We start from the raw sequence: 26188 nt of genomic DNA, 5'->3' as shown, positions 1-26188 counted from the left end.
TTTGTGGTGGAAATAGGTGGTGTTCTTATCACCATCCCGGAGCTCGTTAGCACGCGCCCGCGCGTGCCAATAGGACTCTTCCAATTGTCGTAATTTATCAAGCTCATCCCGAATATTGTGGCATTATTGAAGTAGGAGAGCATCAAGTTGCCCCCCTTGAATTGCTTGAAGTTTTCTCTCGGCTCCCCTTGATCCTGTTTCGAACATTACCAAAAGTATGAGCAGACCAAGAGGAGAGCTTCGCTGCCACCATCTCAATTCTCGCATGAATAGGGTTGCCCGAGCCGGCCAACCATGCATCTGACACCACTTTTCCACTCTCCTCACTAGAAAGCCAAAGAGCTTCAAATCGAAATAATAGGCCCTGTGCTCGTTTGTGCTGCATATCCCCATATTTCAATAAAATCGGGGCATGATCAGAATGACATATTGGCAAATGAACAACCTCCGCATAAGGAAATTTTAGGCACCAATTATTATCAGCTATAAACCGATCCAATCATTCCCGCACCAACGTCTCAAGTGAATTGCCACGTTGCCAAGTGAAAATATTTCCTCTATACCCCAAATCTCGACACTCACAATCCTCTAGGGTCGCTCTAAACGCATCGGAGCTGCCTTTCACCACGCACTACTCCACCCTCTTTTTCATTATTCCCCAAAATCTCATTAAAGTCACCAAACATCATAAGGGGTAGTGCAGTTCTCGCTCTAATGTTCCTCATCAACTCCCATGTCAAGTGCTTGTTTGACGCCTCTGGCCATCCATATACACCAACCGCCTTCCAACTAGGAGAATTACTCGCATCACACACATCTACTTCAAAGTGGTGGTGGGAATATGAACAAACATTCACCTCCACATCCCGCCATCGAAAACCCATCCCTCTTGATCTCCCTTGACTACTCAAACATAAACCATTCTGAAAACCGCACCGATTACGAATTAGTGTTAATCGTTGCTCATCAATCTTAGTTTCCATCACAAAAACCATCTTCGGCCTATCTCTCCAACACCAGTCTTGGAGAGCTTTAACTGTCAATGGGTTGCCAAGCCCATTACAGTTCCAGTTTAATAGTTTCATTGTTCTTAGCGGGGTTGGTGCACACCAACCTCCGCTACTTGAGATTCACTACCAATCCCTGAGATAACAACACTCATAACATCAACATCCTCCATCACTACCTCATTTACATCTCCATGCGCCCCGCTTTTGGTTTTTTTAATTAGACCCACCCCCTCCTCCAGTTCATCATTAACTAACATATTTTCTCCCAGTTTTCTTTTCTCACCTTTACTGTCCTCCATTTCCACAATCTTTTTACCTCCCGTCTGCCTGCCATCTTTCACATGATACTTTTTTGAACACCTCCCCTTTTTTACCCCTTTTAAAGCACCCCATTTCCTATAGAGAAAATAGTAGGAGGAAGTTGACTTACTGTATGAATGTCAGTGATAGAATCTAATGAAATAGGTACAGTAGATATAGGAGTAGGCATTAAATTAGTTACATTAATTCCCACATGGTCCACGTGGTCCACCGCATCAAATTCTTCCACATGACAAGAAGGATTTTCTTGTCCTTTACTGCATGGTATAACTTGCTCAGAGTGTTCGGTGGCTTGCTTCACCTGATTCTCAAAAGCCAGTGATTTATAGCATTTGAGAAAGTTTTTGACTTCTTCCTCCATCATTAGTCTACCACGGCGTGGGGAAGCTTTGAGCCATGCTCCCCATTGCTTCTCAACACCTCTCTCATCTTCAGATTCTAAAGTACAATCACGTTCAATATGCCCTATTTGCCCACATACATAACAAAAAGTAGGAAGGCGTTCATACTTTACTTCAACAACCACCACCACCCCTTTAGAATTTCGAACTTTTAGGATTCGACGAAGTGGTGTAGAAACATCCAACAGTACCTTCAACCGGGCCGATTTATCCCACAATACTCCCGAGTGTTCAACTTCCAGAATTTCTCCCACACTCCCTCCAATAAGTCGAATATGTTTTTCCGTTCTACAATCCAGCGGAAGATTGTACAGACGAATCCAGAAAGGTGAGTGAGAGAGGATAATCTCCGACGGTTGAAAGCTACCTTCAAGCTCCTTCATTAGGATCAGATGATTATCGAAAGTCCATGGTCGCCCTGCAAGGACCTTAGCCCGGTCTCTTACCGAGGCAAATTGAACAACAAACAGGCCACTCTCAATTTGTCGAAAAAGTGCTGCCTTTGAAATACTCCAGATCTGATTCATCGTTTTCTTAAAAGCTTCAAAATTGCAAGGTCTTGTAGTCATTATTTTCCCCACAATAGAAAGATCCAAATCATTGCGTTCATCCGATTCGATTATCTCGTTGACACCAATGACGATCTCTTCCTCCTCTGTAATTGATAGCGTAGAACATCTCGCTATGATTTCGTCGGCCATAACAACCGACAAAAACCCCCTAGCGAAGGGTACAAAACTCCAGCGAAATCGAGACTACCGACTCGCGCACCAAGACTGTCACTCAAACCCTAGCAGCGGCTAGAGAGAGACTCACTTTTAGGCGTAATTATATAATTGGACTTAATTTCCTACCCTACACTTAAATATTGTAACACCTAATTATGAAAATGACACTTGCATAAACCGCGCACATCTCAAATATTTCAATATGTGGGAAAAATTCAAGAAGCGAATATCTTTCCTTCATATATTTGGTACATGAAAAAAAGTTAGAACACGCATATATCCAAGAAGAATCGATCCTAACGAATTAAGAAGAACAAATGTAAAGAAGGATTAGTTGAAACATCCATTAACAAAGATATCATAACTTATTGCGACATCTTTTTATATAAAAAATCCGCCACCCAATTAGCTTCTCGAAATTAGATCTCTTGTCCTGTCTAACTGAAGTACTGAACTTCTCCTTTTTTACTCTGTAAAAATTGCTTTGATCAGATCCCCATAGATTCTCCCTATTCTGTGCATTTTTTAAGCTTTGAGAAAAATGAGCCTTGGAGAAGCTGCGTTATCTGCATTCCTTCAGGTTGTTTTTGTCAAGCTTATGTCCCCTAATTTACTCTACTTTTTCCGCCAAACTAACATCCATGAAACTCTCAAAAAATGGTCAAAAACCCTCCTCAAAATCCAGGCAGCCATATCTGATGCTGAGCAGAAGAAGATGAACAACAACAACAACAACAAGCTTGTGATCATGTGGTTGGACGAGCTTCAAGACTTAACTTATGATTTGGACGACATTTTGGATGAAATTTGCACTGAAGCTCAACTTTCTGAATCACCCATTGAAAATGAGGATAACCCAGGTATTCTAAGAAACTTTATCCCTGAATATTTCAATGCCCTTAATTCTACTAAGTTCTGTTTCAACCGCAAGATTGAATTGAAGATTGAAAACATTTCTATGCGTTTGCAAGACATTGTAACCCAAAAAGATGAACTTGGTCTTTTAGATTTTGGTGTGCAAGATAGGAATGAAATGAAAGGTTGGCGGAAATCGGAGTCGACATCTTTGGTTTGTGAGCCTCATGTTTATGGAAGGGATGAGGAGAAAGATAAGATCATTGATTTATTGCTTGATGATGGAGGAAATTGTAGTGATTTTTGTGTTATTCCTATAGTTGGGAAAGGTGGGATTGGTAAGACAACGCTTAGTCAACTTGTATACAATGATGAGAGGGTGAAGAAGCACTTTGACATTAAAGCATGGGTTTGTGTTTCCATCGAGTTTGATGTGTTGAGGATAACTACGGCGATTATGAACTTGATTACTGGTGGTAATGCTAGCTATAGCACTCTTAATCAGGCTCAAGTAGCATTACATGAGGCTTTGGTGGATAAGAGATACTTTATTGTTTTTGATGATGTTTGGAGTGAGAAGTATGAAGATTGGAATAGCCTAAGGATCCCACTTAGGGCCGGGACAAAGGGAAGTAGAATTTTGGTAACAACGCGCAGTAGAATCTCTGCTTCAATTATGGGAACAAGTAGAATTCATTTTAGTCTTGAGCCTTTGTCAGATAATGATTGCTGGAATTTGCTTCAGCAACATGCTTTTGATGGTGTTGATGTTACTACAAATCCAAACATTGTAATCTTGGGTAAGAAGGTGTCTGAGAAATGCAAAGGCTTGCCTTTGGCAGCGAAAACATTAGGAGGCCTTTTAAAATCGAAGGCGGAGGTAGACGAATGGGAGGAGATACTACATAGTGATATCTGGAAGTTGCAGGATAGTGATGTTTTGCCTGTGTTAAGGTTGAGTTACAATTACCTGCCTCCAGAGGTCAAGCGTTGCTTTGCTTACTGCTCGATACTTCCTAAGGATTATGAATTTCAAGAAAGGGAGGTCATTTTATTCTGGATGGCTGATGGTCTATTGCTTCACCAGGAATCAAAGAAACATATGGAGGATCTTGGTCATGACTATTTCCATGGGCTTGTGTCTCGGTCATTTTTTGAACCCTCGAAGATTGATGACTCTCGGTACAAGATGCATGATCTCGTTAATGATTTGGCTCAGTGGGCAGCAGGAGATATATGTCTTAGGTTGGATGACATGGAGAAAACTCTGGTATGTGGACCTGACAATAGGATACGACACCTCTCCTTTATCCGTAGGAAGCATGAAACAGTAACAAGGTTTGAAGATCGTAGAGATATTACCAGCTTGAGAACTTTTGCTTCATTTAGTCTCAATTATTGTGGATGGAGCTTCCTAGCTAGAAATATTGGTATTGATTTGATACCTAAGTTTGGAGTTCTCAGAGTCCTTTCTCTCAGCTGGTACTACATCATGAAGCTGCCAGATTCCATTGGTGATCTGAAGCACCTGCGGTATCTGGATATCTCCGGCACTAAGGTCAAGGAATTGCCTGAAACAATTGGAAACCTCTGCAATCTACAAACACTATTATTAGCACACTGTGAGCTTCTAGAGAAGTTGCCGACAAGCACAAGGAAGTTGGTCAACCTGCGTCATCTTGACATTAGTGAAACAACATCTCTGCAAGAGATGCCAGTGGGAATCGGGACATTGGTGAATCTTAAAACATTGTCAAGATTTATTGTGGGAAATGTTGATGGAAGAGGTATAGGAGAATTAAAGAATTTGCGAAATCTTCGAGGGATGCTTTTTGTTTCTGGATTGGACAATGTTGTCAGCATTAAAGATGCATTGCAGACTAGGTTAGATGATAAATTAGATCTATCTGGCCTACAAATTGAATGGGCTAGGAATTTTGACCTCAGAGATGGAGAATTTGAAAAGAACTTGCTCACCCTCCTGCGCCCTCCAAAGAAACTAAAAGAATACAGACTAAATTGTTATGGTGGTGAGGATTTCCCATCCTGGTTGGGAGAGCCTTCTTTTACCAATATGGTTACGTTAACCCTGAAAGATTGCAAGAATTGTCGGTTCTTGCCATCTCTAGGAAAGCTTCCATCATTGAAGAAGCTTCATATTGAAGGTATAACTAGAGTTAAAAGTGTGGGTGTGGAGTTCTATGGAGAAAATTGCTCAAAACCTTTTCCGTCGCTTAAAACTCTACACTTTCAGCGTATGGAAGAATGGGAAGAGTGGTTTCCTCCAAGAGTTGATGAAAGCTTTCCCAACCTTGAAAAGCTTTTAGTAATAAATTGCCCGAGCCTCCGTAAAGAGCTACCAATGCATCTTCCTTCTTTGAAGAAACTTGAGATCTCAAAATGTTTGCAACTTGTGGTCTCACCTTTAAGTTTTCCGGTGCTGCGTGAACTGAAGATACGGGAGTGTCAAGCAATTGTTCCGGAACCTGCTACAATTGACATTAGTAATTTGAAAACCTTGGAGATTTTTCAAATATCAGAACTAATTTGTCTGAAAGAAGAGCTTATAGCCCAGTTTACGAAACTTGATACTCTACACATAGAAAACTGCATGGAACTTGCCTCGCTATGGTGTTGTGAGAAGACATTAGAGGAAGGCCTTCCGTTACTTCATAATTTGGTCATAGTAAACTGTCCAAAGCTCCTCTTCTTTCCGTGTGAATTTCAAAGAGAACAACAGAGACAAATGCTATTTCATGGAAAACTTGAATCTTTGACTTTACAAGGGTGTGAGAAGCTAGAGATCCTTCCACTGGATCTGGTCAACCTCAGAGCTCTTTCAATCACAAATTGCTCGAAGCTGAATTCCCTTTTCAAAAATGTTTTGCAGTCTAACATCAAGAAACTTAATATCAGGTTCTGCAATTCTCTCGAATCTGCAACGGAGTGGATAAGCAGCTGCAGCTCTCTGGTGTCCTTGAGCATCAGTGGTTGTCCCTCTCTTCTATCAATCGATCAGATACCCCATACTCTTCAGAGTATGGAGATCATTTGCTGTGAGAAATTACAACTGGTGGCAGATGAAGGGGTCTTGGCTCATACTCCATCCTCTTCATCTTTAATAAAGGTGCCATCTAGCTTAGAGTCCCTCAGAATTGGAAGATGTCCAGCTCTCACTTCTTTTCTAGGAAATGGCAATTTACCCATCACCCTGAAGATGCTGGATGTCTATGACTGCCAAAATCTTGAATCTCTACCAATAGGAGAGATTGGAAGCACAATATTTCATCTTGAAAAACTGAAAATAAGTCGTTGTGAGAAGTTTAGAATGTTCAGAGGGGGCCTTGAAAAACTTATTTTTCTCACAACCTTAGAAATATCTAGCTGTATAAATCTTGTCCAGTTTGGTGATAGAGTCTTGCTTCCCTCAGGCCTCAAACAGCTCAATATTCATGATTGCGTAAAACTAGAAGCTTTGCCCAATCAATTAGTGAACCTCAAGTTACTTCAAGAGTTGAAGATTAGTTCATGCCCTAAGGTCCTCTTCTTTCCGGAGAGCGGTCTACCACCTAACTTGACACTACTTTGGCTAATTGATGTTAACACCGAGGGTCCTATTAGTAACTGGGGGCTGTGCAGAATCACCACTCTTAAAGAACTGAGGGTTGATTCTGTTGGCTGCTTGAGATCGTTGGAGACTTTTCCAGAGGAGTCTATGGATCTTCCGGCCTCATTGACTTTCTTGAGAATTGGTGAACTATATAATTTGAAATACCTTTCAGTTGGAAGCATCACGAACCTAATTTCCCTTACCATTCGGAACTGCCCGAAGCTGATATTGCTGACAGATACAGATCTATGTCATTCACTTTTGCAGATTCACATCTATAAGTGTTCTTGTCTTAAACAGCAATGGCTAGGAGACAAAGCTCGAGTGTGGCCAATGTTGTCTCGCATCCCTTGTGTCATTATGGATGATCATTTGTACAGTCCCTCTAAGTTGTAGAGGATGATTCGATTGTGTTTGATTTACCATCCTAGTGTAATACAAGCACATATGTAGCTGCTTGATTTCACTGTAACATCTTTCGTGGAATGCTGGAATGTTTGACTCCCAGCACATCTCCAAGTTTGCTCAGTTCTACTACTTTATATAGTTTGCAATATGTAACATTACTACATTATCTTCTTTATAAAAGAAGCCTGTTTGTATCATTAATTATAGTTATTAAAGTTAGTTCCTGTTGAATTTATTCATATGCGATGTATCGAAATCTTAGTTCTTTGATACAGCAGTGATTTAAAATAACTGAAAAGGAGAGCAGATTGTTTCTTAAGTTGTACTTCTGCCTTGTCAATCAACATTTCTGTTAGATAAATGCATCTGCCTAGTTATCTGTCTTTCTCTACATTTAATGATCTAATTTCCTGTTAAACCTTTTATGTCTAAAGCGTTTGTTTCTCACTAGTTATTAAGGCAGTAGTCAAACAAGGGAGAATTCGAGATGCCAGCAGAGTGAGATAGAATGCTGTGTGGCCATTGTTGCAGAGTGCAGACTTACAGTGCCTTGTCAGCATAGGGATGTGTCTTGAGGATCAAGGCCGAGTTGTCATCTCAGCCTTAGAATAAAAGACGTGATGTAATATATGATATCAAGTCAATTCAACCATATAATGGTTTTATTTTTCTTAAATTGAAAATGAGAATAGTTGTAACTTGTAATTTGTTTGTGGCTCTTTTCTTTGATACAACGGTATGCTGAATTTGTATGTGTATTCCAAATCATTTTTCTTCTGTTGCCTAGGTGTTAACTGAGCCTTTAGGTTCTAATATTTCCGCTCTATAGATCAGATTGCAGCTTGTCACTTAGCGACTAGAGCTGGAAAACTTGACCTGACAGGAACAAAACCTGAATTAGGTGGCATGATTTCGAACTGATCTGCAATTGATCTTACCTGAAAAATTATATGATTATTTTTTTTCGATGGAAAAAGATTTGACAGTAGACTCGAATATGACCCCTTCCAAGCAAATCTGATCTGAACAAGCCACCAACCTATTATTAGTGAACCTGAAACCTGTCTGGACTTTCCTTAGTTGTATGGTGTGTAAGTTGTATAGTGAAGTTTCATGCTTCCATAATCGAGTTTGATCTATATCCTGAATTACTGAAGCAGTATATTTACAGCTTGGATAACAGGTACTTAGTGAATCCATATTTCGTTCATTCTGAGATATCGATTGGAGGGCTACTGGTATCTGGCAATTAAGAAAAGGCTAACAAAATGTGTTGTAGCAGAATTCATAAGTTTGCCAGTTTTCTATATTGTGATTTGTTTTGCTGCATATTAACAGATTATTCCTTGTTGACTCTTATCCATTAACTTTATATCTTCACTAACAGGGAAAAGAGCAGTTGCTGCTTTGGCCGTTACTTTCCACTGGTTCTGGTAGATGTTTGGCCTGCCTTCATTCACTCATTTTCTGCTTTCAAATGGAAGGTAAACCTATCGTATATAAGCCTAATATATCTAGATTCTTCTCTAATAATAATATTCATCTAATATCCCGCTTTCTTCTCTTGAATTCGGAGCATCAGCTTTTTAAGTTGCAGTTTATTGAGTCTGTTTCCTGTTGATTTAGAAGGTTCAGGCAGCCCGCTTTTTAGAGTGTATAATAGATCGGAGAAAGTTGAACATTAAGAATAAGGATTTGCGAGCGGCCTTTAAAGCTACTAGCTGCTTTAGGAGCCATGTTGAAACCTAAACTAGAATATAGCAGGAATTTCATGGTCAATTCAATCAAACATTCAACAAAATACTGTGTACAGTATACACTGCATCTATGTGTTCATGAGTTGCGAACCTGATGGTCCTATAAACCCAGCTTCAGTTTTTCATTCCACAACGATGTTATGAACTTTAATGTCAGGAGAGTCACTCTGAGTTTGGATTTTAGAATTAGTATTGAGGGAACTATGTCTTGTGTTACTCTACTGCATAAACAGAAAGAAACAAGATGATTTAACTTCTGACTGATTTCAGGGAGAAGGTTCTTTGGCTGTTTAGAACTTACAAAGTTTCTTTCAATGTAAAGCTACTGTTCTGTTCGATGTCTGGATCTGCTCTACTGTTGGCATGAAAGCCTCATCAAAAGTCAAAATCTCAACCATTTCCATTAACAACCTGGTTTAATAGATGAAGTGTTATAATTTTGTGGATCCTCTTTCAGCTCTTCTAAATTTCTTTCAAAACAGTATCCTGATTTTATTCCCTTTTTTTAACTTCCAAAATTCACTTGTTATTATAGTAATAGAGTATATTCTTGAATCTAAGTATCAAAGATAGTTTGAATCAGATAGACGACCACTTCTAAAATAGAGAAAGAGTTGGTTTATAAAACAATTCTATCAAAACACAAAAGGTACAAAGTTATACAATTTTACTGGATAGTTGAGCAAAAAAGGGTTTGTTAAACATCGCTCCAAAACTAATTAAAATCGCCCCAAGTTCATTTTTATAGACCATTTTACCCTTCCTTTTTCCACACCACCCACCACCGCCACCACCACCACCTGGCAGCCCCTGCCACCACCCGCTATCACCTACCTGAACATAAAGAAGTTAGTGGCTGACACGGGAACAATTTTTCTGTAAATCGATGCCAAATTTCCTGTCTGATCTGAATTGAACCACTGTTACACCAAATTTACATAAGAGTAGAAAATTCATATATACATTATTCTGGGCAATACATAGCACACAGAAAAGGATAAAAGGCACAAAGCCATGTATAGTCTCACACCAACATTGATGCCCAGTAAAAATAAAGCTAAAAAATATTGCACTCAAAAGGAGATGACAACAGTGATAACGCTGAGATCGTCTATTATGTTCTGTTGTTCAATGATCCTCTTTTCCGAGCAACGCAAGGATGAAGGTCTCGTAGTCCCAATGAGTCTCTTTTACCACAACCTGCTCCAGGGTCCTACTGTGCCTTTTGTAGAATAGCTCCTTGATCTCTAGCAAGTCCTTCTCAGCTCTTTTTACTATCACTCTTGTCAGTGCATCTTCATTAGTTCCGTGCTTCATAAGTGCATCAGCCAGAACCTAAGCATGGTTTTAGACGCGTAACTAGAGTCAACATGAAAACACTAAAATCTCTTTAGTTAGCATATTTATTATACCGAAGAATAGCTACCTGTTCCAAGTACTCCAAGGGGCACTTGATGCATCGAATGGCAGCTTGGAGAGCTGCGACAAAGTCTTGATCATGAGCCGAATCCAAACTCTGTAGAAACACCAGAGCAAACTTAAGGACATCATATTATCTTTTTTTCTCTTTTGGGTATTGTTTTCCCATTTTTACATCGAAATACACAATACACGCCCCATCTGGTAATCAGTGCTAAATGGTAATGAACTGTAAAGGCTTGTCCCTAGTCAAATACCTCATTTTCTTTTAAAGTTTTCAATACTGTTTTAGAGTTGGTATTGAGCAGCAACGAAGTTTTGCGGAAAAGAATATACGTCTTTGGGGATTTGCTATGAGATTTTCTTTACAAGTCATACATTTATTACCAAATAGACCGTGATGATTCTTTGTTTACCTCAGCAAAGGAAGTGCCATATACATCTCCAAAGCAGTAAAAGGTTGAGATTAGCTGAGCCTTGCTCCTTGTGGTGAGGATCCTTATAATCTGATCATGGTTATAAGCCTTATCTTTGATGCAATTGTGAAGGATTTCAGCCTCTGCCTTGACCAGTTCTGGCTCTGATACTTCAGTCTCGTGCCTATAAACACTAACCAGCAGAAGTAACAGCTGCAGCAATAATGAATATATGGCTGTAATACTACAATCTGATAACATAATTTTTTAGGAACCTATTATCAATAGCAAAACCCCAAGAACTTGCCTTGCACATATCACCGGAGAAGTGAGAAGCAACATCTTCTTCCAAGCTATGTTTGTATTGAATCTGATAGGCCCGCTTGACTGCCAAGAGTTCTTCAGCCGATGAGATGCACGAGAGCTCTATCACTGCTTGGTAATCCGCTTTCTTCAGAGCTTCATAAGCTAGAACAGCTTCCCGATCAAAGGGGTCCAACATCCATAGATACACAGCTTTCTACATTATGTCATTACATAAGGGGGTTTTATGAGGATCTAGGTTATGTTTTGTTGAAAATTGAAACAGAAACATTTTGTGGTAAAAATCTTAATAATTGTGGTAAGAACTTTCAGAATTTCAGAATGGTGGTCAAAAATTTTGTCACCTTAAAATTGCCAGAAAGCTCTTTCTCAAATCGGTTAATAAGATCTTCATTGTACTGTTGTTTATAAGCCTCCTTGATCAACTTCCTATGGGCTGCATTTCTGTGACAAATCACATTGATGATACCCTTCTCATCAGTTCCCCATCCTGCCATCAAAATGAAAATACTCGTCTTCAGGAATTTACAAGTTAAACTTACCAAGTAATCTTGTTTTGAGAGATCATGACATAAAAATCTGACACTCCTTAATCCTTTGGTTGGACAGAAAATAATTTTCAAACGTTTCGCTTAACAAAGATAAGAAATATGTAGGGAGAGGATGGATGTTAGAAGAGAAAGAGGGAAAGTAAGAAGTAGAGAGGAAAATGTGACGTTTCTTTCTCTAGACTAAAAAAAAATGTTCTCCATCCTTGGGAGGTTTACATTTTTCTTCACCTAGGAAACTATTTTTACACCTTTTACAACCGAAAGAAAGGAGATTGAGGAACTACTTTTTATGAGAAAAATTATTTTCCTTCCAATCAAACACTCCTAAACTAAAGAGAGAATTATTTCAAACATAGAAAATCTAAGATGAAAAGGAGATTAAGTGAATGTAAATGAAGATGATGAAGATGATGATCACCTTGGCAAGCTTTTCGAAGGGCCTCAGCATCAGCAATATGATCAGCATGATCAGGGATAATGAGGGTAGTCATTGTTCTTTCTCTCAAAAGCTTTAGTTGACTGTAGCAAAGAGGAAGATGTCTTAACTCTTAGGATCCTACACCTGTGTTCTAAGCTTGTAGCCCACTATTAACTATGTAACTATGTAAGGTGGCAATAGGTTGAAAATGGTGTCTTTGTTTACTTTATTAGAAATGTTTGTCTGGTGTTTATCATTTCCATGTTATGAAAGTTGAAAGCTTCATCAGAAATCTTGATATTTGATGGAAATATAGTTTTATTTCAAAAATTGTTGACAAGTTCCAAAATTCTTGGAATATCTTTTATTGTGACTAAATAAGTAATATGTGAACAAGGAACATTCTTCTACTGTTGCTATAAAGCCTACTCATGACCTCTATCTGCTTTTATATAATGATTCCACAATTCATGGTTCAGTCATAATCAGTTGTAAAATTATATATTTAGGGTCAAATGAGGAAAAAGTTTCGCATATTTTTTTTTTTGAACTAGTGTACGTATTTTTTTCCAACTAAATGTGCATCCTTTTTGGGAAGAAGATGTGCTTGCAATTTGAAATTGAAATACGCACATTTAGGGAAAAAAAAAATAGGATTTTGCTAAATGACGTCCTGAAATTTCTTACTAACGCCTTATATTAATACATGGGTTATATTTAATACATGACATTTCCTCCCTCCTTTCCTCTTTGCCTTTTTTTTATTTAAACCCCCCACACTTTTCATGTTTTTCACACAAATCACCACCAAACTTTGTTTATTCACTTTCATTTTCTATCAAGATTTCCGACATTAACCAAGGTGTTTGCCGACGTTAACCAACATTGACCGGCGTTGACCAATCAAGAAAAATCACCTCTGGTGTATTTGTGAGTTTTTTTTGGACGGTGAGACTGGTCAGGCGCCTAAATTAGGCGTTTGACTAGCTGGTCAGGCGCCTATTTTAGATGTCTGAACCTGAGGTCAGGCGCCTAATACAGGCGTCTATCCATCTGGTCAGGCGCCTAATTTAGGCGCCCAACCAGCTGGTTGAACGCCTAACTTAGGCGCTTGACTAGAAGGTTAAACGCCTAATTTAGGCGCCTAACCAGATGGTTAGATGCCTATTTTAGACGCCTCACCAATTTGTTGGATGCCTATTTTAGGCGCCTGGCCAGTGATAGAATTTAGTAAAAGCATGATCTTAGGTGCTTAAAATATCAGTTTAGAATATCTAGTAGAATAATATCTTTACATGGTAGAATATTTGTAAAATTTAAATGATAGAATTTACTATGTTTAATTAAGTTTTGTAGAATTTACATGATGTAATATATGTAGATTTTTAGCACATTATAATAGTTATATTTACATTTTTAACATATCCCATGTAGAATTTACATGACGTATTATATGTAAATTTTTAGCATATTATAATAGTTATATTTACATTTTTAACATATTAAATGTAGAATTTACATGATGTATTATATGTAGATTTTTAGCATATTATAATAGTTATATTTACATTTTTAACATATTAAATGTAGAATTTACATGATGTATTGTATGTCGATTTTTAGCATAATATAATAGTTATATTTACATTTTTAACATATTTAATGTAGAATTTACATGATGTATTATATGTAGATTTTTAGCATATTATAATAGTTATATTTATATTTTTAACATATTAGAGTAGTTATAATATAGTAGACATAAATTATTTAAATAGTGAAAACTGCAAGTAAATTATATTATTTTGCATATTAGAATAGGTTTTAAGCTCACCTTAAATTAAAATGCATGAAATATGAACGTTATTTTTTCACATAAATTAATTACAGGCGCCTCGTTTAGACGCCTGCACCATAGGTCAAGCGTCTAATAAAGGCACTTGCACGCCTGGTCAGGCATCTAATAAAGGTGCCTACATCACTGGTCAAACGCTTTTATTAGACGTCTGACCAATGGTGCAGGCGCCTCTATTAGACGTCTGACCTATGGTGCAGGCGCCAAATTTAGACGCCTGTGCAAGTTTTTATGAAGCTGTTTATTTTTTAAAATTTGTCGCTAGATTTTAATTTTGTAATTTAGATATATAATATATTAAATAGTTTATATGACTTGTATGGTCTTTAATAGGTTCCATACTCGAGCAATGATGGGGACGGGGTTAATTATCATGGTAGATTTAGGATAGGTGATGGATTCATGACGGTTAAAGAGGCGTCTGATCATCTTAATGAAATTGTAGTTTCCATAAGCTTTGAATTGGCTATTCACTCGTATAAGCAGAATGCAAATAGTCCGCACATTTGCCATTTTAAATGTTTCAGGGGGACGAGATACAAGGGGGATGAGGTAGACCCGAGAAAGGTGAAACGGCCTAATACATCGACAAAGTTTTGTGGATGTCCATTTAGGATTAACTTGGTTTTGGGGGACCGATGGTATGTGTTTATTCCAATTAGTAAATATGGTTTTCACAACCACGCGTTCATAGTATATCCGGAGGGCCACAGACGGACCAGCGGGCTCGATGATGATGCTAGGCGGATGGTTCGACAGATGACTGATGCTGAGACCGCACCCAGAAACATTCAAGCTGCTGTAACTGAGGCATACCCGCATCTTCACCAAACGATAAAGCATATATACAACAAGAGGTATTTTTACAAGATGAGGGCGTGAAGAACGGACTTCAGCAGAAAATTTTCTGCACCTTGTTGAAAAACTATGTTTCATAGTCATTACGAAATGATGATGGAGTTATTACTCATGCATTCATGTCTCATCCAGGTGGTATGAACGCATTTCGTACATATCCTTGGGTAGTTGGTGTTGATTCAACGCATAAAATGAATCGATACGGTATGCCTTGCATTGAGTTGATGGGGGTACGACACCGACAAATATGAACTTCCTCATTACCTATGCCATAGTGAAGGATGAGACTGCAGAGAGTTACCATTGGGTGTTGGAGTGTCTATGTAATCTACTTGACCATCATGTGAGCCCGCATGCTATATTTACAGATCGTGAGTTGGGTTTGATTAGACCAATTAGTCAAGTTTTTCCAGATTCTGCTCATCTTATTTGTACATGACATATTAACAAAGATGTGGAGACACAAGTTACTAGAATACGTGGGGCCGCGTCATTTGGAGAGCGATTTTGTGCTGGTCACTGGTGGAATGTGCTAAATGCAAACACGGAAGGTGAATATGAGGTTGCATTGGCAAATTTGAAGTCCGCTTCGGCACGGAAGCATTCCGTTATTGATTATGTTGAGACAACGTGGTTGAATCCCCATAAGACCAAGTTTGTGAAAGCATGGACCAACGACGTGCTTCATTTTGGGAACAAAACCACATGTAGAGTAGAGAGTGCACATGCAGCTCTAAAAGCCTGGCTCCAAAACTTCCACTTGTGCCTTAGATATACTCTTTACACGTGTTAATTTGTTCATTGATAGCCAAATGATCAAGATCACGGATAACTTAGAGAAATCTAGGTGCAGAATTAGTAGGCAACATATGATATAACCTTTTGATCATTTGGTTGGTCATGTTTCACATTACTGTCTCAATTTGCTGAAGTTGGAAAACACTAGACACCTAAATATGGAAGATGGGGTGTCATCCTGGCCTAGCGTCACGTACTAGCCATGAAGTGTCATCCTCCGTCACCTTCCTCTTTCCCTCCCTACTACGTACTCCCGGATCCCTCACCATTGCAAGGTGCTCCATCTAAAGAACGTGCAAAACGACCACGAGAGGTACGTGGTTTGCACCCCCGAGAAGTAGGACCTACCTCTGGGCCCGTTGATGGATGCTCCGACTGACTATCATAATAAACACCCGTCTTTTGCTCGTTTCCCGCCATCGGATTGCCTGTCCAAGGTGAGTGAGGTCTCCACTTTCCACGCATCAATATCCATAATGGTAGTAGGCAATACAACGGACAAAGGAGGAATTTCCGGTACTTCCTCTATTTCTGCACCTGATGAAGACTGAGTGCTCCTGAAAAGCAACTCTATGGCCTTCCTCGATGAGATTGTCACTCCTCTATCATGAGGATGACGATGACCCGAATCTGTAGGCAAAGACTTTGCTTTGCCCTTGTCTCGCCCACTCATCTTTAATTAAATGCATAAATTTTAATTAATATTAATAATGTAAAAATATGAAAAAGCAATTATATTGAATAATTTAATGTGTTCTCTAATATATAATTATTTTCCTAAGGTTCATTAACTATCTTTTCTATTATATTTCATTAATTTTCTGCAATAATACATTTTTCTACTTTAATACACCATAATTAACAAAATGTTATAATCATTTTTTTTCTAAACTAAACAAATTCAAATATATAACATAAAAAACAAGATATCAGAAATCACCTAAATTAAGCGGCGAAAACTTAAAAAGGGTTCAGGCGCCTAAATTAGGCGCTGGAACCACTGGTCAAGCGCCTAATTTAGGCGCTTGCACCTTAGGTGAAGCGCCTAAATTAGGCGCCTATACCACTGGTGGGGCATCTAAAATAGGTGACCTCTGGTGCAAGCATTTAATTTAGACGCCCCACCAGTGATTCAAGCGCCTACCTTTATATTCGAATTTCAAATTAAAATTTTCATTTTCATCAATACGCATTGCAATCCTAGTCTAACATATGCAATTCCAACAAGAAATTTACAATATTCGAATCAAATATGTAATTCTACACAAGCGATTTCAGAAAAAAAAAAAAAAAAACTATAAATGTTGGTGGGGGTCTGAAATAGACGACCCACCATTGCTATAGGCGCCTACGCTCATGGTGGAGCGCTTAATTTAGGCGCCTGTATATTATTTTAGAATTTCTACACTAACCTTGATCGCCGGATATCCGGGTTAAGCCGAGGTCTTGCAGGAGGTTCCGCCGCCGAAAATCGTACGCCGCCTAAGTTACTCTGCCGCCGCGGATATGGTGATTGATCGCGGAGTTCTTGTCGCCGGAGACCTTGATTGGAAATCCTTGTTGATGAGAGAGATGGAATAAGAGAGTGAAAGAGAGTGGAGATGGAGTAAGAGAATGAGGGAGGTGAAGAGAGTGAAAAAGAGTTGGAGAGTGGGAGAGTGGTGAAGGAGAGTGGGAGAGTGGGAGAGTGGGAGAGTGGGAGAGTGAAAGTATTATAATACAAATACATATATATGTATTTATATAAAGCGTTAGTAGGAAATTTCAGGGCAACATTTAGTAAACCAGAAAAAGTATGCACATCTATCTTTTTCACCTCTTCATTTTAACAAACTTTTTATTTGATCTTTCCACCATAATATATATATATATATATAGAGGCAAGATCACATGAAAATGTTCCTTACATGAGAAATGAGAATGAATCTCAACCACACGATTGGTTTAGAGTTATAACACTTATTCATTAGAGTTATATCCCTCTAAAAAAATTTGAATTCAAAAAAAAAATTATTTTTTTTGAATTTTTTTTTTTCAAATATTTTGTTTTTGGAGTTACATCACTTATTCATAAGAGTTATAGCGTGTAAAATTCATTCTCATTTCTCATATAAGTATGCATTCTCATATGAACTCACTTCTATATATATATATATATATATATATATATATATATATAAGGTATATGACACAGGAATTATGGTTAGATCAAGTGGTGAGTTTTTCCTTCTCTCTTAGCGAAATCTAAGATTCAATTTCTATCTTAAACATTTGCTTGGAATTAAGGGGGGAGGGGAGTTTGAGGATCGGGTAGTTCTTGGCCCATGTAATTAGGGCGACCGAACATGACCTCCAATATTAAGGCCCCAAAATATATTATTTTAACTGTGTGAAGGAATGACAAAAAGGAAAACATTTAGATTAGTGGTGAAATAGTAAGGGAAGAAATAAGGAGAACATGGGTTCAATTGTTTGAACTTTAGAAAAATATTTCTCATTTCCCAAAATTCAATATTTAATGAGATGTTGTATCTTCATATGTTTACAATTAAACATCTATTATTTTATGATAATTTGATATGTAGAAAATATCATTCATGAAAACGAAAAAAGGTAGGACCATTGATTTAATCTAAAACAAGTAAAATTTCAATAAAAATTATATAGGGCCACGATCACATTTTCCCCACCCTTAATGGAGATGTACACTTGTCAAGCCCGACCATGAGCATGTGCTTCACGGGCTTGGGAAAATGAGAGTCTTCAGATTAAGTTTATATGTTTTAATTGTTATAGTAAGTATTGTAAAGTTATATTTATTTGTTTAAGTGGTTAAGGAATAAGTTTGCATTGTTGGTATCTTTTTTTAATTACTGTGGATTTAGGTGTTCGAATCCTCCATGATCCTTTACCACCTATTATTTTCCTTTTTCAATATTGCTTTATCATTCATTATTAAAAGGTTAAAAATAATATAACTTAAAATCATTATATTATGGATTATAACTTTAACAACATATCTATGCTAATATATATTAAAAGATGTTCCTAAGTGAGAATTTATACCACGTGGCGCTATCTCTTAGTGTGTTTACTTTATATAAACACACATATAGTAAAAAAAAAATGGAAAATGCATCTTATAACATTTGATCCCATAACCTCAAACTTATACACTAAAGCTTTAACCACTAAACCAAGTAATATTTGGTGTTATATTTATGAAGTAAAATGTTAATAAATAAAAATTATAATTACTTGGGCAGACCTAAAAACTAGTTGTTAGTAAATAGTAGTTCATGTTCACTGACTAAGGTCCTGTTTAATGGTAGTCGTACAGGGCCTCCGTAATGCTTGGGACGACTCTGACACTTGTATTGGGGCTTTGGGTGGGAGCAATCCGAACTTTAATGTAGGCCCATCCCCTATCCAAAAATTGGTAAAAGCAATCGGAACTTTAATATAGGCTTTATTAATAAGTAAGGTAATTTAATGTGTATTAGATGAGTTGACTTAAAACATGTCTCTTGGGTGTGTCTCTTGGGGAGATAACATTTGAGTTGAAGAAGAGATACCTCTTTAATGTGTGGGGTACACATATTATTGCAATTACTTAAATTTTCTTTTCTTCTTACCATCATTTACTGATTTTTTTTTTTTATCTTAGACCTTTTAAAAGTTGAAGTTTCTACACTATTCTTTTTGATAGTGTTATGATTAAATCTTGAAATTCACTGTTCATTTCACTTGGTCAATCTCAGCCATCCTTTTCTAATCAAGAGAATTGAAGGCTTCATCAATGCTTGAAAAGATCTCCCAGAAAAACAACATTTTCAATTGTGAGGTAAAATTTTAACTCATAAAAGATCTCAGAAATGCTTGAAAAGAAGTTTAATTTATGAAGTACGAATCAATCGTAGGTTTAATGGGGTATGTTTTATGCTCTGTGATGACCCGATCTCTTATTAGAAAAAAGGCTTTTAGAGAGAGAAAGAAGCGAAGTAGGCGAAGGCTTTCAAGAGTTCAATTCTCTTGATTAGAGAGAAAAAATCTCGAAATACGCGCTGAAAGATCAAAATGTTGTTGTTGCGGAACGATCATTTGCAATATGAGCAACAAAATTTGGAATCACTGCACCATAATTCGCAACAACAGCAGAATTTGCAGCAACATCAGCAGAATTTGCAGCAGTTTCAAAGTCAATTGTCGGTAGCTAGGGTTTCGTTTTCGCTCGATCGCAATGATTCTTTTGTTTTTCATTCCGAACATCAGCATCAATCTCAGCCGCAACCTCAGTTGCAGCAGCAGCTGCAGTTGCTATTATCTTAGGTTTCGAATGTCAAGAATTCTCAGTCTCTTGATCCTTGTCAAGGTCTGTTTTTGTATGAAATCGTTAATTGTGTTACTAATTTTACGATGTATGTTTGTTGAATTAAACAAATAACAATATGTTTGTTGATTTTGCATTATATTTGCTAATTCGTATTAATTTTACAATGTATTGTCAAGTTTGGTGATTTTGGCCTGCTGTTAGGGTTTGTGAAGTTATCCTCTGGAAAAGATATTAAACTTTTTAATCAATTTATTTATTTATAGAGTATCATAAACAATACTGTGGAAATAAGTTTAGCCAACATCTAGAGAATAATTGTTGATAAATCTGCCAAAAACAAGCAAGATAGAAGAGAAACGGCAAACTGAAGCACCAACTCTTAGTAAAGCTACTCATGACCTCTATCTGCTTTTATATAATAATTCTACAATTCATGGTTCAGTCATAATCAGTTTGTAAAATTATATAAATAGGGTCAAATGAGGAAAAAGTTCTGCATATTTTTTTGGAACTAGTGTACATATATTTTATCCAACTAAATGTGCATCCTTTTTGTGAAGAAGATGTACTTGCAATTTGAAATTAAAATATGCACATTTAGGCTAAAAAAATATGCACATCTATCTTTTTCACCTCATCATTTTAACAAACTTTTTATTTGATCTTTCCACCATAATATATATAAGGTATATGACATACGAATTAGGGTTGGATCAAGTGGTGAGTTTCCCTTCTCTCTTAGCGAAGTCTAAAATTCAATTCCTATCTAAAACATTTACTTGGAATTTAAGGAGGAGAAGGAGACTTTGAGGATTTGGCGGTTCTTGGCCCGTGCAATTAGGGCGACCGAACAAGACCTCCAAAATAAGGACCCGAAATATATTATTTTAATTGTGTGAAGGAATGACAAAAGGGAAAACATTTAGATTAGTGGTGAAATAGTAAGAGAAGAAATAAGGAGAACATGGGTTCTATTTTTGGTCACCACAAAATTCATTACAATTTTATTGTTTGAACTTTAGAAAAGTATTTCTCATTTCCCAAACTTCAACATTAATGACATGTTGTATCTTCATATGTTTACAATTAATCTATTAGTTTATTTATAATAATTTGATACGTAGAAAATATCATTCATGAAAATGAAAAAAAAAGGTAGGACCATTGATTCAATCCAAAAAAAAAAGTCAATTTTAAAAAAAAATTATATAGGGCCATGATCACATTTGCCCCTCTTAATGGAGATGTACACTTGTCAAGCCCAGCCATGAGCATGTGCATCATGGGCCTCGACACAGGACTCGGGAGAATGAGAGTCTTCAAATTAAGTTTATATGTTTTATTTGTTATAGTAAGTATGTGTAAAGTTGTATTTGTTTGAGCGGTTAAGGAATTAGTTTGCATTGTTGGTATTTTTTTTTATTATTGTAGATTTAAAAGTTCGAATCCTCTTTTTTTCGAACGTCTAATCGAACAACAGATAACTGCAACAAATCGAACACTCAAACCCAGAAAATTCGAAAACCCCAAATTGCAAAACCACAAATTCGAAAACCCCAATTCAAAACCCCAAATTCGAAAACCTAGATCTGAAAAGCCCAAATTTGAAACCCACGAATTCAAATCTAAGAAAAAACACAAACCCACGAATTCAAACGCAAACGAATTAAGACTGAGAAACGAAGTCGGGCGGCGAGTAGGACTGAGAAACAAAGTGAGAGAAGAAGACGAAGATGAAGACTGAAGAAGATTAAGAGGAGTGAGCGAGAGAGAAGAGAGAGGCGGCGGCGAATAGGACTGACAGACGAAGACCGAAGTGAAGAGAGGCGAAGGTTGGTGGTGTTGATGAAAACCAGATGGGTGGTGACGATGAATGGAGGTGGTCGTGATGTGTTGAATCATTAAATTTAATGAATTGTGCTTAAAATGTAATGAAAATTAGGTTGTTATAATCAAATTATTATTTTCTTAAGTAATGGCATAGTTGTAAATTTGTTGAAATTTTATAACAAAAGAAGTAAGTTTTAAATTGTTGCATTTTTTGTGTTACATCCAAATATGCAAATGTGGCGTTTTTTTGGTTACGAAGGAAGTACATAACTTTGATCATAATATGAAATGAGGTTCATTTATTGACATAGAGACCACCAAATAGTGAAAAGTTGAATGGAGAACTCTTTAAAGAGTTTTTATCGTTGTTGGGTATTTTTAGACATAGTTCTTGAGAGTAGCTTGAAGAGAGAAAATAGATGAGAGTTAGGTTAGAACTAGTTGGAGTCTTGGAGAACCATGTACGAATGTACCATTATTCATGCTCACAAGAGCTTTTATTGGAATAAAGCCTTTATCGGACATAATCAATATTGTAGATTAATTACTTTGTAAAAAAAGAAAAGGTAAAATAAATTTCACCTCTCATTTTATTTAAGCTGATGTTGCACCAGATCAACCAAAGGGTGCAACATTCACTAACCAGAATACTCAGCAATACATAGCGCACACAGCAAGGATAAAAGGCTCAAAGCCTCATAAAGTCTCTCACCAGCACTAAAATGGCCACAACACAAGAATGGACCAAGTACAGTGATAACACTGAAACTGTCATATGCATTGATCCCTTGTTTAATGATCTTCTTTTCCAAGCAAAGTAAGGAGGAAGGTCTCGTAGTCGCTGCGAGTCTCCTTAAGCACAACATGCTCCAAGGTCCTACTGTGCCTCTTGTAAAATAGCTCCTTGATATCTGCCAAGTCCTTCTCAGCCCTTGTTACTATCACTCTTGTCAGTGCTTCCTCATCCGTTCCGTGCTTCATAAGCGCATCAGTCAGAACCTAATGGATTCAGACACATAATAAGATATCACTTACATCATACTTAATATGAAAACCATAAAACTAATCCGCCTTGATTAGCCTTTATATTAGACGAAGGTCGCTACCTGTTCCAAGTACTCTTGGGGAGACTTGATGCATCGAATGGCAGCTTGGAGCGCTACAACAAAGTCGTCATCAGAATCCAAACTCTGCATAATCCAGATCAAATTCACGTGCATCAGAATACTTTTGTGTTAGAATTTCATTTTGACATCCAAACACAGAACTAAAGGTTAAGACTTTATTCTTTTAACCTTAAAACCAGTTAAAAAGATTAAGGGCTATAATAAGTTCAAATATGGGCTTCTAAATTCAAGATACAACTAAAGGTGCATTCTCATCACCTTATTGGAGTTTTTCTGGAATAAGAGAATAAGGCGAGGAGAACATAGCCTAAAAACTTGTTCAAGTGACTGAGTACTAAGAAAACGGAAAAAATGAGGGCTTTTCACTCTGAAATAACAAAGTCTGAAGTCTGAACTTCATTAAGATTACCTCAACAATGGGAGTTTCACAGATATCTCCAAAGCGATAAAAAGTTGAAATCAGCTGAATCTTGCTTCTTGTGGTAAGGATCCTTATGATCTCATCATGGTTATACTCCTTATCTTTGATATACTTATGAAGGAGTTCAGCTTCTGCCTCCACCAATTTTGGCTCCGATACTTCGGTCTCATACCTATAAACACTGACTAGCAGAAGCAGCAACTGCAGCAATAATGAATTTCTGGATGTTATTATGACAAATCTAATGACATTAAGAACAAGTTCATTTAAATATATAATCAATGGAAAGAATCCAAGAACTTGCCTTGCGCATATCACCCGAGAAGTGACAAGCAACATCTTCCTCCAAGCTATGTTTGTATCGAGCCTGATACGCTCGCTTGACAGCCAAGAATTCTTCAGCTGATGGAATGCAAGAAAGTTCGATGATTACTTTGAAATCCGCTTTCTTCAGAGCATTATGTGCTAGAACAGCCTCCCGATCACAGGGGTCCAGCATCCATCGGTATACAGCTTTCTACGTTGCATAAAGTGAAATCAAGAGAAATGAAATTTATACAGTCCACTCCCTACAGACGTATATATACTAATTTGGGCGCCACGAAGGCAGTACAAACTACAAAGTACAAAGAAGGGGAGAGGGAATTCGAACCTATGGCTTGTCGTTCACAGTACCTCAATCTTAACCATTAGGTCAATACATCCTTAATCGTCATTTAAATACTTCCTCCGTTTTTTTTAGATGTTACACTTTCTATTTTAGGAAATTTTAAATTAGATGTTACACTTTTATTTTGGGTAATAACTTCTCTCTATCTCTCTCCTATCACATGTTCACATGGGACCCTTTTGTTTTTCATTCTCTCTATCTCTCTCCTCTCCAAAAATTACCTAGGAGTCCGTGATTTGAAAAGTGTAACATCTAAAAACAACGGAGGAAGTATATTAAATCATACATGTCATCTAGTGAATGATAAAATATACTATCCACAAACCTAAGCTAGCAAAAATATTAATTCCCCAACCCCCTAATTTTTTTTTTGGTGTACTTGAGCATCAATTATAAAACCCCCTTAATTTTTTTTGGTTTATTAGTACTCGATCTCAAGTCTTGAAAACCGCCTCCACAAGACTTTGCCAACTACGCTGGATGGCAAGAGCAATGCTACATCTGTCCAGTGGGTAGTTAACCCACTAGAAATAGAGCATTAAAAAATTATTAGAACTGATGAGTTGGATTCCACTCTTTATTCATTTCTATTAGTAGTGGATTGTTGACCAACTGGGTAGATAAAGTTTTTTCCGGATGGCATTGACAAACTCCCCATTTTACTCTTCCCTAAATCCCTATAATTGATCTAGAAAAATGGACCCTTTTTTAGGAAGAGAGGATCTCAAATCCTAGAAACCAACAAATGATATTTTTAGATTCAATTTAAACATCGTACTTTTTTTTTTATACAAATAACCACCTTTTTTGTTGATATGAACAGTAATTGTGTTCACATAGATGTGAACAATAATTGTTTATATCTGATATGAACTAGGCAAAGCTCGTTAAAAAAATGCGTAAAATTGATGTAAAAATGATGGTTTAAAATTATGTCACCTCAAAATCCCCAGAAAGTTCTTTCTCAAATCTCTTAATAAGATTTTCATTAAACTGCTGTTCATAAACTTCCTTAATCAACATCCTTTGTGCTGCATTTCTGTGACCAATGATTTCGATGATACCCTTTTCATCTGTTCCCCATCCTGCATTTTTAAAGTTTAATATAATGTTGATTAGATCAAGATCAAGAATTAATAACACACCATAGAAGTTAGAAAAAGTAAGTGTTTAATCTAAGTCAATGCATCACATCTAAGCTCAAAATCAAGTCTTTACATTATTAGAATTACTAACAGACTAATCATAATAACTAAGATGATATGATGATGATGAATGATGGATGGATGATGATGGATGATGAATGATGATGGATGATGATGATGTATGTATGTATGATGGATTATGACTACCTTCGCAAGCTTTATGAAGAGCTTCAGCATCAGCAAGGGGATCAGTATGTTCAGGGGAATTGAGGGTAGCCATTGTAAAATTACAAGTCTTTGAAGTTGGTTTGGTTTTCAAAAGATTTTGTTGAATGAAAAAAAGAAGGAGAAGGTGTCTAAATATATAATACCCCACTTTACAGGCTTCCAGCTCACAATGTAATCATGCAGTGGCTAGAAATTTGGTGAAGGTGGCTTTTATTAAAGATTATCTTATTATTAAATTTATAATGATTGGAAAAATGATATTATTAAAATTAAAGTTGTGTTTATTCTACGTGCTTTGTCTCATGAAATTTGAAAAGTTAAGGATGAAGATTTGTTTGTCTACATCAAATTGATCAAGTCTTTCATATAAAAATTATCTGATTCCCTTTCTTTAAAAAAAAAAAAAAAAGGAGTTGAGGAGAGTTAGAATGGTTTCCTCCTACTTTGTTCATTTGGATGATTTTAGATAAGTCATTACGTAAAAAATAGTCTTGAACATAATACAACTAAATATATGAGAAAATTCTTGAATTATATACCATTAGTTTAAAAATAAATTACTCCCCCTAGTCTAGCCTCCCCTCTCTTTTTCTCTCTCTCAAACCCTAGCCTCCCCTACCCCTTCTTCATCAATTAGGGGTTGCCATGGATGTTTTCATCCATGGTAATCCCCTTTTTTCCTTTTATTTTCAGTTTTTAATTTAT

At 37.0% G+C, this 26188-nt stretch overlaps 4 protein-coding genes across 4 annotated transcripts; 1 reads left to right on the top strand and 3 right to left on the bottom strand.

Moving 5' to 3' along the window:
* Positions 1-1389: 1389 nt before the first annotated feature.
* On the bottom strand, positions 1390-2433 carry LOC125494667 (uncharacterized). Its single transcript, XM_048638348.1, has one exon. It carries the CDS (start codon positions 2431-2433, stop codon positions 1390-1392), a length of 1044 nt encoding a protein of 347 aa, XP_048494305.1.
* A 328-nt stretch (positions 2434-2761) lies between these two features.
* Positions 2762-7658, top strand: LOC104887500 (putative disease resistance RPP13-like protein 1). The gene has a single exon (XM_048639679.2). It carries the CDS (start codon positions 3002-3004, stop codon positions 7319-7321), a length of 4320 nt encoding a protein of 1439 aa, XP_048495636.1. The 5' UTR covers positions 2762-3001; the 3' UTR covers positions 7322-7658.
* A 2355-nt stretch (positions 7659-10013) lies between these two features.
* Positions 10014-12608, bottom strand: LOC104887551 (annexin-like protein RJ4). Its single transcript, XM_010672203.4, has 6 exons — positions 12219-12608; positions 11594-11739; positions 11233-11445; positions 10926-11138; positions 10517-10606; positions 10014-10425 (listed from the first exon to the last, which is right to left on the bottom strand). The coding sequence occupies exons 1-6, from the start codon at positions 12289-12291 to the stop codon at positions 10219-10221; spliced, it is 942 nt and encodes a 313-aa protein (XP_010670505.3). The 5' UTR covers positions 12292-12608; the 3' UTR covers positions 10014-10218.
* A 9838-nt stretch (positions 12609-22446) lies between these two features.
* Positions 22447-25615, bottom strand: LOC104887502 (annexin-like protein RJ4). Its single transcript, XM_010672144.4, has 6 exons — positions 25463-25615; positions 25050-25195; positions 23745-23957; positions 23429-23641; positions 22999-23082; positions 22447-22891 (listed from the first exon to the last, which is right to left on the bottom strand). The coding sequence occupies exons 1-6, from the start codon at positions 25533-25535 to the stop codon at positions 22685-22687; spliced, it is 936 nt and encodes a 311-aa protein (XP_010670446.2). The 5' UTR covers positions 25536-25615; the 3' UTR covers positions 22447-22684.
* Positions 25616-26188: the final 573 nt, after the last annotated feature.

The sequence above is a fragment of the Beta vulgaris genome, chromosome 2, assembly GCF_026745355.1.
Source record: "Beta vulgaris subsp. vulgaris cultivar EL10 chromosome 2, EL10.2, whole genome shotgun sequence".
Classification (NCBI taxonomy): domain Eukaryota; kingdom Viridiplantae; phylum Streptophyta; class Magnoliopsida; order Caryophyllales; family Amaranthaceae; genus Beta; species Beta vulgaris.
Note: the sequence above shows the minus strand (reverse complement) of the source record. Positions and strands in the feature narration are given on the sequence as shown.